The sequence below is a fragment of the Lytechinus pictus genome, chromosome 2 (assembly GCF_037042905.1).
Source record: "Lytechinus pictus isolate F3 Inbred chromosome 2, Lp3.0, whole genome shotgun sequence".
In the NCBI taxonomy this organism is placed as follows: Eukaryota; Metazoa; Echinodermata; class Echinoidea; order Temnopleuroida; family Toxopneustidae; genus Lytechinus; species Lytechinus pictus.
In genome coordinates, this window is record NC_087246.1 from 33,250,325 (window position 1) to 33,269,247 (window position 18,923).

Here is an 18,923-nt window from a genome sequence, read left to right on the forward strand (position 1 = left end):
CAATGTGGTATAGGGATTAATCAATCACAGACAACCTTACGAAACGAACGATAAGCAGTCACTGAAGCGAATCTTAACAAATGTATATTGAAAATTCACATGCGTGATTTGGGATTCTTTATGTGGAGTAATTTACGTGGGATGTGATTAATGAGAAAATAAATACTTAATGTCACATCTCTCCAGAGGGACATTGTTTATTTAAAGAGAAATGAACATTAGTAGAAGCATTGTTTTCATTATTGAAAATAACATGACATGCAAGTTTTATAGAAGCCGTTTGTATCCCATTTCCACAAGAAAGATAGGTTGAATATTTTTGACTAATAAACAGAATCAATCTTTGCTGTCTTTAATTATCCCATTTCAAGAGTGGAAAGATAGGTTGAATAGTTTAGATTGATAGAAGCCGTTATATGTCACTGACAACAATGGTTTACTCAACTTGAATAAATTTTATGTATTTTTGAAAGATTCCAAAATCGGTTAAAACTATAAATAGTCTAAATAGTAGAAATAAATATGAATGCTCCATTCCTGTTATAGCATTTCCTTTCTCCCTCTATTTGTAGCTGCTGTTGATGCGTGCTTGTCTCAGGGACTGAAGCGAAGGGCAGTGGGACTCTTCAAGGGAAACAACACTACCTTCTCACTCCTTAAACAGCTATCCAAGAACTATCCACCCGCTCAAGAAGTCCTCCAGAAGGTCCATGAAATTGAACTCCGATTGGAGGCCAACAAGTAAGTCACCTACTAATTACCTTTCTTTTTAATAACTTTACAAAACTGAGTTTATTTTATATGTTTGTTGAGTGTATACCAGGTAATGAGTTCTCACCAGCCTATAATGTAAACTAAGCTTAGTCTTACAGCATTTTTGCTTTTACTCGCTGAAGGGCAAACTGCATTATTTCTTTAAGTACTCAGTAAAAAAATGCTGTTTGAAATTTGGATACGATGATGTTTACTATAGACCTTGCAGTAGTTGTTTGATAATTTAACCAACCATGCTTTATTTTTTAGAGTTAAGTGTTAAAGTAATTCTTTATTGTTTAAGATTTTATTCACTTGTTTAAACTATTTGAACAACTACCGTAAGGTTCATACATAGCAAACAACCTTTTACTGTACATACAATATCAAACACCATACATGAAAGTTTCTGAAAGTGGACATTCATTTCTAGTTAAGGAATCGATCATCACATCGCATTTTGTTCAGAAGGGCATTGCGGTAATAAAATTGAATCTTATAAATGTTTACATTTCTGACCAATCACAATGCCTAGAATAATACAGCTATTTATAATATTTCATAAGCAGAACATTGTTGGTAATCTTTCAAATAAATGGAGGGAGTGAATATTAATCATTACATCACAGATACCATGATGTATATAATTATTCATTGAAACCCATTTCTGTTTTATAGTGAAAGTGATGTTTTTTTCTAAACAGTACATACAATGAAGACATAAATTGCATTCTGAAAACATCTATAGCTAGATTGATTTGGAGACGGATGTGAAAATGAAGCAAGTAATTATGACCATATTCTAGGTAATTGTCAGCAACTGCTGGGTCTTTTCTGACCAGCATAGAGTACTGCCTCAAAGAGACATGTTTCTGAGTCAACTCTGACTGAAGAGATTTAGAGAATGTGGTCTATGGAACATCAAAAAATTGAAGGTGAATGTTTTGAGAGAAAGCCCGAGACTTTGTTCATTGAATCTTAAAGGTTTGCAACCAACTCCAAGACTAATGGCCAATCAAGATTACTTTTATGTGCTCATATTGTTCATTGTAGTATGTACTCTCAATCAACCCATCACAATCATATTTTTTAATTTGCAATTGATATATAGCTTTGTGTTACGTATCCCTTGACTTTGTACTGTGTCCTAAGTTCATATCTTCACAAGATATCAAAGCCATGTTTCACAAAACTTGTTATTGAGAGCAGATTACCAGACACCATTAAAAGCTAATGAAATTTGATGGCTCAAATGCTCGTTTGTCCTCAATTTTGAGCATTTAATAGGATTTATACAGTAGGTATGACTTAAAATTCAATGCAATTTAAAGGAGACATGTAATTTGTATTCTGGTTGTTATTACATGCATTGAAACAGCGTGCTCTCTCGATGAACAAATAAGTGAGCTAAGGATTAATTTCTTACTTGTTGTATGCATGAGAGAGTGGTGATGATTTGATAGATTTTGGAGTCATAGGTCAAAGGTCACAGAGTCATTATTAGAAATTTTAGAACACTGGTGTGTAATCTATTTCTAATCTGACAATGGCAGAGGCATGATGAATTTCAACTACATGCAATAGAAGGTCGATCTACTTTTCTACTGAAATGCTTCATATGTAATATATGCAAAGTTAAGAATTAGGCTAAATATAAGACATGATATAAAAATTAAATCTCTTTTCCTTACTTTTGTTCTGAATAAAAAAAATCCTATCACCAACTTTACACTCTTTTTTTTACTCAAATTTTACTTTCATAGTTGGATGTTAATATAGCTACATATTTGGATGAATAGATTAGTAATCAAGAGCTGAGTTATAGAGTCAAGATATCATTTGCAGAAGGTGGAATGGATGAAATGGAAAGGGGAACAGAGAAAGAGAGAGAGAGGGGGAGATTAACAGGGGGATAGACAGATAGTTATAGATTTTAAATAGATTAAGTTTTGTTGCTCTTCATGTTCATGTGTGAGGGAGACAAATAAAGATACCGATAGGGAAAACAAAAGAGAGGATGCTCTTCATAGGAAACATGGAGGGAGGAGAAGGTAAGAGTGAAGCATGCACATGTACTTTGATTACCAAATAAAAATTAAAATAGAAAGAGAATGATGGAGGGAGTGGGATTGAAAATGTATTCAATTAGATGACGTGATAAATCATGGAACTACTGCATACAATTTTTCCAAAAAGGGTATTACTGTCTGAATCTGGGCTTGAAACCTCTCGGGTGAAATTAATGAATTCATAATCTCCTTTCCGCTGATTGAATCGATTGATAGGGAACCTGTGAATATCATCTGCGGTCATAAACCTCTCCTTACACTCTGATTGATTGGTGGGGGGTAGGTGTATTATTGAAAGAAGGCACTTAGAAATCAAGAGCAAAATTCAGACACTTATACATGTACCTGAAAACCCTGAAGGAGGACTTGTTTTTTAAGGAGAACAAAATAATGAGTTGAGTTTGAAGCAAGTCAAACTAGATCAGAGATTTATTTACCACTCGTGTGCCCAGTGACAAGAAAGATACATCATGAATATTTACAATAAATTGCCATTGTTTGTACATGGTTGCCATTGACTTGACATTACAATTGATTTTAGAATTCTCGCTACCCCAAATAGGAACAAAAATCTCATAATGCGCGAGACGAGATAATTTTCACTCCGTCGGGTCGTCATCACCACTTCCGGTTCAGAGTCATGCTCACGTGAGTTTCGCGATACTGATTCCACCACGCTGAAATCGATGCCAATCAGCAGAAAAGGCCGTTAAACTGTATCGTGAAAGAGAGGGTTGTGATCACGAACTTTCCGAGCGAAAGCGACATTGTGTTGTTGTGGATGACGGCACTGTTGATCTGAATGGCAAAACAGTGCATTGGACTTCCGAACAGGAAATTGTAATACCGAAAAGCTATCCCATAATGCAATGCGCGTTACAGGGATTTTTCCCGGATCTCGGCGAAATCGCTATTTGGGGTAGCGAGAATTGATTGTAACAGACAGGGACTTGATTATGCAAAATTATTGTGGTATGTGGTAATGCATTGCATGAATACCAACAGACATCTATATTTCATTTTTGAATTGAAGACTGGTTGAATGCTGATACAAATTACAATTCAATTACCATTTAGAGTGTGGTTTTCTGTAATGCTTTTGTAAAAAGTTTTATGAATGAAGTGATATTATGATATTGGATGGTTAGGCAGTGACTGTATCAAGTATGAACAGGGTGTATTCAGTAGCTTTCCTATTCTGTGAAATGTACATGATATGTTCACATCAGCAGAAGATCCTTTGAATTGATGAATGGGTATATACATGTACCTGTATGCTCTAACTATCATTAATTGTTTATATCAATACTGGCTTTAATTATTCACCTTTCAATCGTAACTCCAGCACTGGGTAACCGATTACTAATTGGGACTGTGGCCCTTCTAAATCTAGGCTCATACGTTCATGTTCTGGGCTTGCGTTCAGCTGCATACTGCTCAAAACACAGACAATCGCAGCCAAAGGCAACGCAACACAATGAATCCAGCTAATTAATACAAGGACAAACATCCACAGCGTGGAGCGTTGTGGACCGGTGGATTAGTCTCCGGACTCTGAAACAGAGGGTCATAGGTTTGAATCCCAGCCATGGTGCAATTTCTTTCAGCAACAAATTGATCCACACTGATGATAATAGTTGCAATTTGTATCCTCTGGCAAAAGACAATATATAAATGTAGCTATTATTATTATCATTAAATGCGCCTTAAAATTCTTACGAACAAAGATGAATGACAATAAGTAAGGGTGAGCAATAAGCAGCTACAGCGAGCAGCTTACGTAAGCTCAAAATACCTAGATTTACCATGATTTAGCTTGCAGCATCTCCTTTTACTGCGTGCAACTCTATACAAGCTCTGAAGAGCTCGTACACAAAAGTTAGACTGCACGCTGCTGCTTTTGACTGATGTACACGTAGCAACATGCAGCTTTTAATGCAAAGATGTGAGCCAGGCTTAAGGTGACGAACCCTGCCAACTTCAACTTCCCCTCTGACTCCCCACCCCCAGGCAGGACATCTTCAGCTCCAGCTTACAGGGTTATTTGTCAAATTACAGACAAATTCATGGTCAATTGAGACCACAAGGCAAGAACCGAAACTCTGACGTTCCCAGCTACACGTTGCATATCAAATTCCTGGACAAAGTGAACACCATTGCTAGCCACTGCCAAAATCTGGACACCAGGTAGGCCGGGACTTGTGCTCGAGCCACTGCCACAACCCTTGTGGTATCCTTGTACATCGTTGAAAGTGATATATCAGTCTATGGGAAATTAAAAGAGGAATACAGAAAATTTGAGATTGTATCTTTTGTATTTGATAGAAGATGATTAAGAGTTTATGTAAATAATGACGGGGATAGGAGAGGGGAATGGGGCAGGGATGGTGGGGGATGGAATGGGGGAGGGATGGGGGAGAGTCTCCCGGAGAGAGAGGGGAGGGATTGACTCAACACTTTAGGGCCGTCTGCACCAGCCCGGGTTTTCCAATTAGCGCGCTATTTCTGATCCGGCAAATTATCCCGATATGAACAATCTCAAGATTATTTGTAATGGAGACGCAATTATCGAGCTAGTTCGTAGGATTAATCTCGAGATTGCAATCCCAAGTCAACTAGGGATTATTTGCAAAATAGCGCGCTATTTTACGAATTATCCCGCTAATACACAGGTGCAGACGCACTCGGGATTATTTATTCACGGCGTCAGACCATAATGCATCGATGCCTTGCTCAAGCAGGAATCGCTCTTATCGCGATGGTGGAGACGGGGTTTCTTGAATCTCGAGATTAATCGTGAAGAGGGCCGATCGGCTAAAATCTCTAGATTGAGCAAACTCGGGCTGGTGCAGGCGTGCAGCACCGTCTTTTGCGCCTGATATACATTATAGGGGCACTGACATACAAAGCTTCAGGAAATCGTGAGGATGGCAGGTGGGGGAGAGGTGGGGAAATGATATCATCAGATAATGCCATTATTAGGTTATTTATAGCAAATTGAAGAGGTGTAGTTGTAAAGGCCATTAAGATGCAGCGAGGAACCCGATCGGCCACGGTTTATAGATGGGCTGCCATGACGATTACCACCACTTGACATTTTCCAGGTCTACCTTAAGATGAACAAATTAGAGATGGAACGAGGAGAGACAGGTTAGAAGAGAATAAGGCAAAGAAGCCACTGCTCAGAGCTAATTTACATTGATCAAATATATTAGGATGGTTATAATACTAGCAGGTTTCTCAGCATTGACATGCAACTTACCTAGTTTTGGCTGGGGGTGGGGGGGGGGGCAGAGGATAAGTTTTATCTGAGAAAGAAGGTGTTGGGAGAGCTAGGCAACAAAATTGAACTGCAGTGTGAAAATGTAAATTATCAATGACATTACATGTTTTTCTTATTTTGTTTTGCTGTCATTTTCACAATAAGTGTGACTTTTACATCATTCCTGGTTCTATTAATCACAAGAATTATCATTCATTATTTCATACACACATGTATATGTGTATGTACCACTATAAAGTCAACTCAGAGCAAATTGTTCTTAAAATTTTAATAACTACATGTATTTGATTTATGAGACACCCCCTCATCTATATAACTTTTAATCACATGCATCAAATCTTATAACTTTCCCGGCTTGAGCGGACCTTTGGATAGCAAGCATGATAGCGTTTGTCCTACCTATTTTACTTGGCAAGTATTTTCTTAGGTGCAAAACAAATTTACCATGATGAAAAGCAATTTCCTGTCTCAAAGAAGGTTGCATTGTGTGCTCTCTCACTTTGATTCTGGACGTCCTATTCTTGTGCCTGCTTTCATATGGAAGGCTAGAACATGCATAGAATATTTAATCAGAGAGCTGTATGATAAAGCACAGCTTTATATAGGCATACATGTTGTATTACCGGTAACCTCTTAGAGCTGAGGTTGCCATTAAATTTTTATTCCAATTTTAATAGCTTAGGTTGAAATCTGATATTTGTCGATCAGAATTCTTGTTGTAATAAACAAACATTTGAATATAATTTTTAGGTCTATTTTTCAAAATTTGGTTGAAGTCATTAGGACAAATTTCAAATATCTCATCATTAGCAAAACACACAGATCATTGGTCGTGTTGTAAGTCGCCCCTTCTTTAGTACGACTGTCATACTCAACTATCTCATATAAAAACCTCATTTTCTACAAGATTTCAATACACTTCTGATCTAAAAAAATTGCTTTAAAAAAGTACATGATAGATCATCAATACATTTCACAAAGGAATATTCATAGAATTTTGATAATTATTGAAAAAAATGTTGTGGGTATGTTACACATGACTACTAAAGATAATCATAAGCCTATTCGATTTATTATGTACATCCAGTTGGATATGTATTTGTTTGCTCTGCATGCAGTAAAGGGTATTTCATGAGCTGCCAATGACCACAATGTCCAAAAATAATACCTGGAAGATTAGCACTCTGCTTACTCGCTGAGGAGCCGTGACAGGAATTATAAATATCTTGTCAGCTCTAGAACAGCTCCGCAGCTGAAGATGGGCAATCAATGTTTCACATGAAGTTTGATATGGTGTGCGTGCGAAATGGTGTAAGTTGAACAGGAATTAATGCATAATCTTTGTATACTGGGTTACTGGTTAAGAATCTTTGCCATAGCTGATACAGGGCTGGAACTCTTGATAGGGGGGGGGGGGAGGATGAAGAGAGAAAAGAAAAAAGAGAGAGAGAGAGAGAGTGATCCCCTTTCAGATATTATGGTAATTTGCCATTGTTCTTTTAAAAGGCAATCCAGCATTGGTCATTAAATATTGCGTTGGAAAGGAAAAAAATAGATAAAACAGAATGGCGAAAGTTCGAAAAAATCAGACAAGCAATAAAAAGGTTTTGGCTGCTTTAAAATTGAGGGCCCTAAATTTCAAATTGGTAACTGGGTAAGTAAATTGTTTGTCTAATATGGATCAAACTTTCACCTATCAACTTGTCTAATTTTTCCCTTTCCTCTAAAAACAAGTTTTCATTTGGGTTGGATTCCCCTTTAAGTGTTAAGTAGCCCTAACCGTATCCAGTGGCGACAGATCACTCATTGTCACAATATGTGAAGGCTTGAGTATTGCGAGTGGCGATCAACCTATACTTCAGACAACCATTAATGAGTGGCATTTTTAAACATGCTACTAATCGTAATCAGTGATTAGTTTTATGGAGCTAAGATTCTCTATTTGTTGAATTTGCGATCGGAAGATGTACCAAACACTTCCACTGTTCACAGCATTTCAGAAAAGCAAGAAATAGTGCAAAACATGTACTAAAATATGTTCCTCAAAGCCCCCATGCAGACGTGTATTTTGTACATAAATATGTTCCTGTAAAGAACAGTTTATAGAAAGTGTTAAAAAAGTGGCTTAAATTTCTCTATTTTTGCACCTTTAGATCTGAAAATTCATCTTGTCACAGTTTGATCTGTAAAAGCAATCTTTTAAAGTTGTGTTTTGTTAGATTAATTTTTTTAAACATTGGTTTAAGTGCAAAAATGTATAATTTTGTGAACAAAATCTTTTATGAATATTAATGAGTATGCAAACAGCTGCCAATGTACCTGTGTATAGAGTAAATCAGATGACAATAAAATCAAATTATGTCATGGAAAATAGATTGTAATATTACATTGAGTGAATATATATTGATAAAAATATGCTAGGAAATAATTTAGGCTCTGATTTTGTTTGAGAAATAAAAAAATGAAATGCTAGCTAACTTTAACTTAACTGTACTTATTCAACCTTATTTTTTGTACATATAGGTGCATATTTCATCTTTTGCATAACACAGCATGTTTGCAATAGAAAAGCTTTGCTGTTAGGGACATTGGCACTGTTTACTATTAAATGTGCCGATAACTTTGCGGCTGATCATCAATTCGTGAAATCCGCGAAAATAAAACACCTGCAAACATGACAGCTTCTACAGCACTTGTATGAACATCATGTGGAATTCTCAACACAAAATTTGTGTGTGTGTGTGATATACCAGGCAAGGCCCCATAACTATTGATTGGTTGAACTTTGAATTCCAGCAGCCTCCAAGGAAGTAAATTAACATCTTATTTGCAGCCAAGTCAATTTTGGATGAAATATTCATGGATATGTGCACCTGGTGATTTTAGATTTGTCTTGGATTCTTTTGCACATCAGTTTCATGTCAGCAAACTGTAGGAAGATTTATTATGTCCTTGTGTCCAAGATATGTATTGCTTTCTGTTAGAACTGAATTTGCTTAATTCATTTGTTTATCCAGTACACATATTTCCAGTCAGACTGTAGGAAATTAACAAAATTGCCTATAAAATGTTTATTAATATGGTAAAAAGTAGCTGGTTGAATGGTATACATATTTGTAAAACAGCAAATTATATGGTGATTGTCTTTCCATAGCCTAAAATGAAATATGTTCATCATCCTGGGGAATAAAACAGTATTGGAGGTGAAAAGGAATCATTCAACGTATCACTTTGTTTAAAAAGGACATGTACATGTATTAGTCACCATCTGCAGCAACCAGAAGTTTGTTATGTGATGAATCGTCGGAAATCATGTTTGTAATTAGAATCGACATTATGGATTGAGCATTGATGAAAAATTACCCTGATGAGATTGTTGCAATCATTGAGAGTCGGATCATGAATTTGTATCAGAGGTACCTAGCGGCAATTGTTTCTTTTACAACCTGCAACCCAGCCAGGTGAAGTAAATTACTGGCTGTACTTGGCAGGATTAATTCCTTGCATGCAGGAAGCGTTGGAAACTGCAGCTGGGCGAATCCATACGTGTCGTATGGGACATTTTGACAACAATTTCTAGTTTCCTAGCCGAATGCTTGGGCAATAAAATTTTTTTTTTTTTTCAGTGATAAAGCTATAGTTGGTAGTCATGTGAAAAACTAATAACCAACGCAAAAAAAAATTGATTATGGGTTAATTATAGGTGAAAATGTGTGTCCTATGGGACGCAGAAATGTCCTGTACGACACGCAACGTTTTAAGCTCTAATTCACCTATGGATGACATATTTTTATTGGTTGTCCGTTTTTTGCATGTCTACCCAGTTAATATATTATTACCACAAAGCAAATTGAAGTTCTTCGTTTGTTTGAACAGTAGGTTGATAAATTATGTGAAAATGCTGATTTTTCTAGCATGGAATCGCCCAGCTGGGGATAAAGCCTGGGTAATATACAGTGCACCTCTGAATATTAATCAATTAGATACATGGTGCTATGTACGTTGTAAATGCTATCAGTACACAAATTACAAAGCTCTTCAGATTATTTCATAAGATTAATGAATTTTCCTCATTCGTTCCCTTTTTTTTTGCATTCAGGAAACACAGTAATGGTGACAGTCCAAGTAACCACACACCCCAGCAGAACATCAGGACAGCGCTGCAGCAGAAACATCTCTGGATCAGGGTTGCCCTCTTTGAAAAATATCTTGCCAAAATTTGTGAGAATGTCTCGCAGAATGGGAGGTTAGTCTTTAGTTCTGTCGTCAATCTTCTGTTTGGATGTTCAGGTTTTTATATTATTTTCAACTGGATGAAGAAATGATTTTAGTTTCTCTCTTCTTGTTTGATTTTCTTACTGTCAATGATGATGATCTATCAATTACTTGGAAAAGTACAGTTTCGTAGAGATAGCATACTGAATTCAAATCTTTTGTGTGCAAGTGCAATGGATTATTAGAAGTAGAAATAGTTGTCAAATTCTTAGAAGTAGTAAAAATGGAAGTACTAGTATGAGTACGAATAATTGTACATTATTATAGTAACTGTAGTAGCAGCAACAGTAATAGTAGAAGTAGCAGTGATGGTGGTGTTTTTTCTTTTTTTGTCAGGTGGTTTGTAATATGTTTACTACCATGGAAGCCCTTGATTTTCATTGGCTTCTGCGCATCGTTACTAAATTAAAAGTTACCGCAATATTGTATGTTCTTCGTGAAACAGATGAGTTCTGGATATTAAGAAGTAACAGTGTGATTAAAGAATCATATTCATTTCTTTTTCCTCTTCTTTTTTATTGTTTTGATTGCAGTAAATACTTTGACAAAGATAGTCTTATGTCAGACCCTGTTGATGGTCCTATACTCGCATCCCTACTTGGTAAGTGTAATGTACATCATGCAGACATTGTTTGTTGTTGGTTATTATTGGTCGAGTAGATATCGACACAAGCGGTGAACAGTACTGATGGAAACCTTAGGATCACAAATACTCTAACATGAATGACTCTGATTTATCTTTTCAGTATGCAATGAGCTAAGTTGTTAAAAATTGACAAAATTTGTTTTTGTTTTGTGGCCGTTTAATGTACTTATCCATATGGATCAATATTTTTGTACAAAAATTTCCCTATTTGATCCATTTTTCAAAAGGGCTACAAAACAGATATATCATGGCAAGTTGTTTACTAATGTACATGTACATTTCTCTTGCTCAATATATATGATAGATTTATCTGTGATATATTTTTGGGGGTGGGGAGGTTGTAGAGCCTTCATATACTGATATAGGGGGCTCCTCCTCTTTTGATTCCTATACATCATTAGAAAATTCCCACTGGGAGGAAAAGAGGATGTGTGGTGTGTTTTATCTAGAGCACCAATCACATTTGTCTTGCTCCAATACACTCATTGTAATTGTATAGGATATCTCTACATTTGCTCCTCCTCCTGTTTTCATGAAAGGCAATTGGGTCGATTTGAGATATTGATCACCGATCCGGCCATGTGTCCACCATGACAGTTAAATGGCACAGCAGCTGCTGGACAGAATATATTTTTTCTTTTTGGTGCATGAATGTGAAAGTGGCACAGCTGTTGTGGTTGTTTGTTTTTTGCTTCTTTTTTTTGTTTGGGGGGGGGGTTATTTTGTTTAGTTTTGTTTTTGATGCAGTGATGACTGAGTTCATATCTTCATAAGATATCTGAATTCAGAGTTTGTGTGTTTGTTACTCTATGACTTTTAAAAGAGCAAGTATAGTTCTAGAAAGATCAAAGTTCTAATTGTGAGCTATCAAATCATTTCCTTGATATTTAGGAAGAATATTATAAAGCGTACTCTAGAGGAAAATCATTAAATACTCATCAATTTGCAATTTAATTTCAATAGTCTAGATTTCAACAGTCTTGGTGATCTCATGGTTCAAACATTGACAACTTTTGTTCCTTGTATGATTTTAATTCATTGTGTTTCTCTTAATATGTTTCTTCTTCCAAACATTTGTTTTGCTACCAAGGCTGGGTTCCCCTTTTAATCTTTTAGTTAAGTTAGAAGCTTTGTGATAATGTGCAGTCGTTGTGAAGTGTCACTGAACAGTAGTAAATAGAAGTGATATTTTTTTCCCTCGTGAAATTATAGTTGGTCCATGCGCCCTGGACTACTCCAAGATGAAGACGGCCGATCATTACTGGACGGACCCTCCTGCAGACGAGCTAGTCCAGAGACATCGAATACACAGCGCTGGACCAGGGGTAACCTCTGGCAGTAATTCACCAAGAAGACCGGGTCTACAGGTACGTACACTCACTCCTGTGGCATGCTCTGTAGGTTCATCTACTCTTTTTACAGGTGGCTAATGGAAAAGGGTTGTGTTCAGTTGATTTTCAGATGCTAAAATCGCAAACATGAATCACAATCAAAATACAGACATAAGACACAATTACTATGGAGTGTTTCATTAATTTTTCCCCAAGGTTGATTCTCCCTCTTTTGACCCAGGAATAGAGTGTACATGTCTGAATAAGAAGGAGAGCACTGCAGAACCATGATTAAAATGTACAGCAACACATGAGCAACTAAAGAATGTTATCACTTCTCATGTCATTTTCAGGTCAAGAAAACAGCTACGGGTACAACACCAGAAGAGCACTGCAGAACACCAGTCTCGGCTAGGGACTACGTGGAATCATTACATCAGAATTCAAGGAGTACACTGCTCTATGGCAAGAACAACGTCTTAGTACAACCGGTAAGTCAATGCATCCTCTGCTTGTATGCTAGTAAGTAGGGAGCTTTCAAAAATATAATGGAAGGAGCGTAGGATGCAAGATTCAGATAAAAATTGATGTGCTCACGTTCAGTCTGTAGACATTTATGAATGATACCTGCAGATTTAAGGTGATTAAGATTAATTATCAAATTAAAATATTGATTTTCAAATTGAAAAGATTATCAAATCAAAAAGTTTGATGATCAAATCAAGAATATTTGTCAAATTACAATATTAATTATCAAATCACCAAAATTAATTGTTATGTTTTTCCCTTTCATTTTTGTTTTTTGAGTGCGCCCTATTACGATCATAGGCTATTGCTTTATTGGTAAGATTTTGTCTGTAAACATGTTAGTAATCTGCTTTTTTTATGCAGAATTTGATGTCAAAGATGATGCATTGAAGTTCTTTCCAAATACCAAGGAGTTTTGATTGGCTTGTCCACTATGTTAGCTTGACGAGATTAGGGGATATTTTTAAGCTGTGCGCATGCAAGAAGCAATCTGATCTGTTATGAGCACTTTTGTCCACTACCCAAATTAACGTTTTGATGTTCGATCTTGCTGTGCCCAAACAAGCGATAGATCGTACATGGTGACGTCCAGATTTGAGGTTTTACTTGCACCTTCACTCGAGTAAAGGGTCTGAATTGCAGCCTACTCATGCCTTGTGTACTGAAGGCCCTCTCGCTAAAAAAACAGCAAGTTTTGTATGTGCTAGTCTTTGCGTGGAGACACACTTGTTGATCAAAGTTTCAATCAGGGTCTGTGCAAGCCTCTTGTCGAGGCCCTGGCGGCTGCTTCCCGAGCGAAGCGAATTAGGCCTGGCGAGCGCAGCGAGCCAGGGCCTCTTGACATCTGAGCTGAATTATATATTCATGAGGAACGTCTTCTAATGAATATACACGAGTCATATTACCGGTCACCTAGTAAACCAATAAAATGTCAAAGCTGTTTCGTCCGGGGTTTGGAATACTAGTAGTCCACTATTCTGCAGGGGATTCATTTAATTGCGGGACACTAAAGGGGATGTAACCAGCAAAATGATACAAGTAGTGGTAATACTACTACTAGTAGTACTAGCTGTAACAGACACGTCACCACCCCGAAACTTCCCGGGAGATCGGCCTGGTCAGACTCGAGTCAAGGGGAAGCACCAACTGAACAACTCGACTCCAGCATTCCCTCACTGCACCGCAGAAATTGATAATCCACGCAAAGTGGAATCGCATGAAAGATATTACATTTTTTCCATATCCTGTGGGTAGATTTACAAACACATCTCGACCTTTCAGTGCAGATTTAATTTCATCGACTTGCAAATCCTTAAATGGGTCAATATTCAGCATTTTAGAGGCATATTCAATTCTTCGCCGCCATTCAAGATGAGCTCATGAATATTCAATATGACCTCATAGCAACCCGCGCTCTCATTGGATGATTTTCACCGGCCAGTCACCAACTCTGTCAAGTTGCACTCAATGTGATACTGGTAGGGGTTGACTGAAATCAAAGCTTATTTCATTAGTGGATGAACTTAAACAGTCAATGCGTTGACTGCATACTTACGGTCAACTAGAACTACGTTCATCCACACGATCGAAAACCCCCTTTTATTTTGTAGATAATTGAATCAATCAGTCTTGCTCACACTAAGATAATGCATGTTTCCACTCCTCAGAAATGCATTCCAGCAACAAATTAGCATCTTGAATAATATAATTTTCATATGAATAGCAACAGATTTGAATTTACTCACCCCAAGTTATATAATTTAAAGATCTCTTTCTCAGTTATTGTTATTTGTTTGCCTCCATAAACTAGTTTGTTTTATTGTATAGGTAAATGTTGGTGATTGAAGTCACCTGTGTCAAGTTTTCCAGAAATTGTAAATGGATTCCCTTTTATGCATGCAATCACCATTCGATGATATTATTTCCCGACAGAAATAGCTTACCACTAAATCATGTGTGGTGCAAATCGCAGCATGAGACGGCAAGTATTTATAGCCACAAGTCAGTTATGTCACCATTCTCCAAGAATGTAGGGTAATTCAATTTCATATCACTAATCAAATTCAAGATCCTGTATTGAGGGCAAGGCCAATATTATACAGCAGTTGTTACATTATTTGCTCAGTGAATTCAGTGACAGTGAATTCAAAGTGTCTTGAACAAAAGTGTTGTTTTTATGTTATCAAAAACTGAAAATCTTTTTTACCTGAAAATAGTAAATATTTAGGTCTAAAAAGTCTATTGAAATTTGGAAACCACTTTGTTTATGATGCAAGGACGAATACAAACAGAAAAAGTATCAATTCTATATGATATTGGTATTTTTCATATATTTCATCTTTAATATGGGAATTTCCTTCAATATTAAGGATAGGAGGGGGCGGGTAGATTAAAAATACCAGTTGGAGTCAATTTCTTTGAACACAAACACTGTCTTGTTTCCTGAATATGTATTTCTTTTTTCTGTTGTTTTGCTATTAAAAGCCTTTAATGTACTTTGAAAGTCTTTAATTCTATCTTGGAGAATCATGTTGAAATGAAATAGTTACATATCCAATGCTTCATTGCTAGTATGCCCAGAGTCTTTAAACCAATTACCACCAGATTTGCCAGGGGGGCTTGAACGCTCTACGATGCGGATAGTGGTGCTGCAGAGATCGTGATCTCCACATCCCAGCCCATATTCAGCGGAGGTGGTCGAGAGACGGGCACTCCGTGTTCAGCATCTGCATTTTAATTAATTCCTTCTTCTACCTTGCCCCGGGGTGAATACAAAGATGGAGCCAGGAATACGGCAGAATGGAAGTTGTTTTCCCCCAGAAGGTTTCTTGCATCTTGAAACATTATATTCTCAGCCATGTTTTCGGAATCCTCATGAGAAACCTTGTTTAGACGAGACGATATTGGCTCATATTTTCCTCCGCAGGAACAAAAGTGATGGTGAATTATTTGAGGGGATGAGTTTCAAATTTACGTCACGTGGGATTTCTGAAAGACTTTTAGTTCAATATTGCTCGGTCTTTGAAATGATCTTAGAGTTGTATCTCTTATATGCTATTGTATGCTCATTTCTTTTATCCCCCAAACACCTACACATGTTATTTTGGTTTCCATATGGAAAGCAGGTAGAGATTACTAAAATTCTCTGTTCGTATTCAGAAGTAACCCAACATTCTTCTTAATATGGAAATTGCCAGTAAATGTTTGTTTAAAACTAGTCAGAATCATTATTTTTCATTTGAGAGAAACAGATTTTTAGAAATCATATTTTGCCCTGCTTTTCATTAAAGTTTGTTAATGACTTCAGGTACATGTGAGAGGCAGTAGCAGTGATGCATTGTAGCTATTGCCAAAAAGAAATAATTTGTCCAGAGATCAACCGACCTTTAGGCACATATGTGCATATGACTGAGGAAAAATATTTACGTCTTTGTATGCATTGTACTCATGATGTTCTTGTTTACCACTGAATAACATGTTGTTACTCTTCCCTAATTATCTTTTTCACTTTATACTGAAATTTTATGAGCAACGTGGTATAAATAATGAAGTTCAGTCAGAAAAAAAAAAAAAATCGGAGAAAAACAATTCTGTGTAAAACCGCAATCAATGTGAAACTTTATATTTTGGATTTACACTATAGAGTGAATATATTCAAACACTTGTTACTAAATGAGGACGAATAGACTTGTTTGCACATATTGTAAAATTTAGGCATACTTAACAAACAAAGGTTGTGCTTGACAACCTTAATGCTTGCTTTGACTTAATAATAATAATAATATAGGATTTGTATAGCGCACGTGTCCACCTTGCTAGGTGCTTAAGGCGCTCCTATATTACCCCGTCGTGGTCTAATGGTTCTGACTCTCGCCTTTCAAACAGAGGTTCGTGGGTTCGAATCCTAGCCATGGCGTGTTTTCCTTCAGCAAGAAATTTATCCACACTGTGCTGCACTCGACCCAGGTGAGGTAAATGGGTCCCGGCAGGAAGTAATTCCTCAAAAAGCTGTGCGCACCAGAATCAGTAGGCAGCCGGGGTAATATACATAATTAAAAGTAAGTAAGTTATTTTTGTGGTTTCTTGATATAGTCTTGTGTTGACAGCAGGTAGTCATTAATTAGCTGAATATGATCGTTAACAAACTGAACAGACATTATCTGTTTGGCAGTGTGTACAGGTCCCCCCCCCCCCCCCCCCCACTGTTATCCATTGGCAAAGTTCTTATATGGGGGGTTAAAATTCTCATTTGCCTTGGAAAACAGCTGAAAATAGAACAAGAGTAGACATCGATTGCTTTACTTGATTTCAATGTGAGATGTAATCCCTTTACAGGCGATGAACCTTTTCTTGTCTCTCCATCTGAATTCACTTTCTCGGGTTTGCTGTTCAGGGTGTGTTCAATCATGTTCAATTCTTTATTAGCCTAGAAAATGTGGTTCAACAAAGTTAGTTATGTTCAAAGGATCTGAGTTCTGTTGGGAGGGAATAAACATAAATTGCTTAAGAGATGGTCTGATGTTTTATGTGCTAGTATCATTTATATTATTATTATAGTTTATGCATATTTTTTGTTGGCTGAATGAGCATTTTTTAGACGCATTGTGTTACCCAGAAGACACTGGTCACAACAGGGTCCTGTAACACAAAGGTTAGCAATTAATTGTATGCTTGATTTTTACGATTGATTGTACATTGTAGCCAATGGAATTAATCGTAGAAAAATGTTCTGCGATCGTTGCTAAGCTATGATTTACGGGCCACAAGACTGTTTGTGCTCCACTTCACGAGTCAAAGAGAGTGTAAGATGCCATTTTGTAAAAACTTTTTATAATAACAAATGCACAAAATCTATAACGACTTTAATTAGTATCAGCCAATCAAATTGAATGATTTCAGTAGCTTTGAACTGCTATTGCAAATTGTTATTTTAACAAGTTTTATAAAATAGATCCCAGGTCTACTGGGCTAGAAGCCCAAAGAGCTCTCTGCAATATTTTTTGGAGGCATGTATGTGATGTTAAAACATTTAAATGTCGTATAAACATGTTTGTAAGTGATGTTACACTTCAACCTAAAACATGATTTTGGGTTTGTTTTTATTTTTATTTCTATCTCAAATGCACCTTGGTGGGTTCAAGGATGCTATCATATATTCTGAGGAAAAAAAAAGAGAGTAAAGGGACTTCCATACAGTCTGAACATTTAGCCAGCATATGGTGACATACTGTATGTTGGCTATTGCAAGCCATTTTCTGAATCCCATTTCAGAATTCCCTTTTGTAAACGACACAAATGATTCTTCATATAGATAATTTCAATTCTTAATATTTTTGTGTTAATAGCATGCAATTGTTGATATAATGATTGGAATGCTTGATATCATGAAATGGGATTTAATAGAGGAAAAGCTGCTGGCTACATGTACAGTTGTTCGGCAAAAGCTGGCTAAATACGTTCAGGTGTGTCAGCCGTAAGACAGCTTGATTGTGAGAACACTCCCTTCCCTCCTTGTCAGACTGATTTATCCCTTCGAATGTTTTCTGTGCGGATTGGATGCCTCATTTGCTTCTGGAACGAGGTAGGGAACGGGATTGGATGTCATTCGATCCTCGGTGCGATAGCAAATGCTCACAGGCAACGAGCCGCAACGACAGAACTCGTCGCCGATCCATCTGTAATTCGGCTGAGCCGACATGTTCAGCATGTAAGAGAAGGTGTCGGATGTTGTTGTACTGAGTAATTGCCTTTACGATAGAAAATGATATAGTTTAAAATTGACTTCATGTACATGTAGCTCTACATTGTATATTTTGGTTATGAGTTCCTGTAGTGTTATACAATGTCACTACCTGAAGATTTTATTGCTTATCTTTATCTGCTTTTATTGAAAGCAGAGTAATAGTATTCTAGGAATGGGGCAACATAAAAGGGCGTTGAAAGTATTTTTGTGATAATGAGAACAACATAAATCTGTAATAGGCAGCCTTAGATGTTTAAATGAATAAAGTACACTATGCATTGTAGGATGCAGACCT

The 18,923-nt window shown here is 36.8% G+C and overlaps 1 protein-coding gene across 1 annotated transcript in view; it reads left to right on the top strand.

The window, feature by feature from the left end:
* Positions 1–526: 526 nt before the first annotated feature.
* LOC129281210 (small G protein signaling modulator 2-like) overlaps positions 527–18,923 on the top strand; it is a 63,303-nt gene continuing 44,906 nt past the window's right edge. Inside the window, exons 1-5 of the mRNA XM_064095607.1 lie at positions 527–741; positions 10,205–10,351; positions 10,914–10,981; positions 12,239–12,393; positions 12,711–12,848. Coding sequence (XP_063951677.1) covers positions 527–741; positions 10,205–10,351; positions 10,914–10,981; positions 12,239–12,393; positions 12,711–12,848 — 723 coding nt within the window. The remainder of the gene's footprint in view (positions 742–10,204; positions 10,352–10,913; positions 10,982–12,238; positions 12,394–12,710; positions 12,849–18,923) is intronic.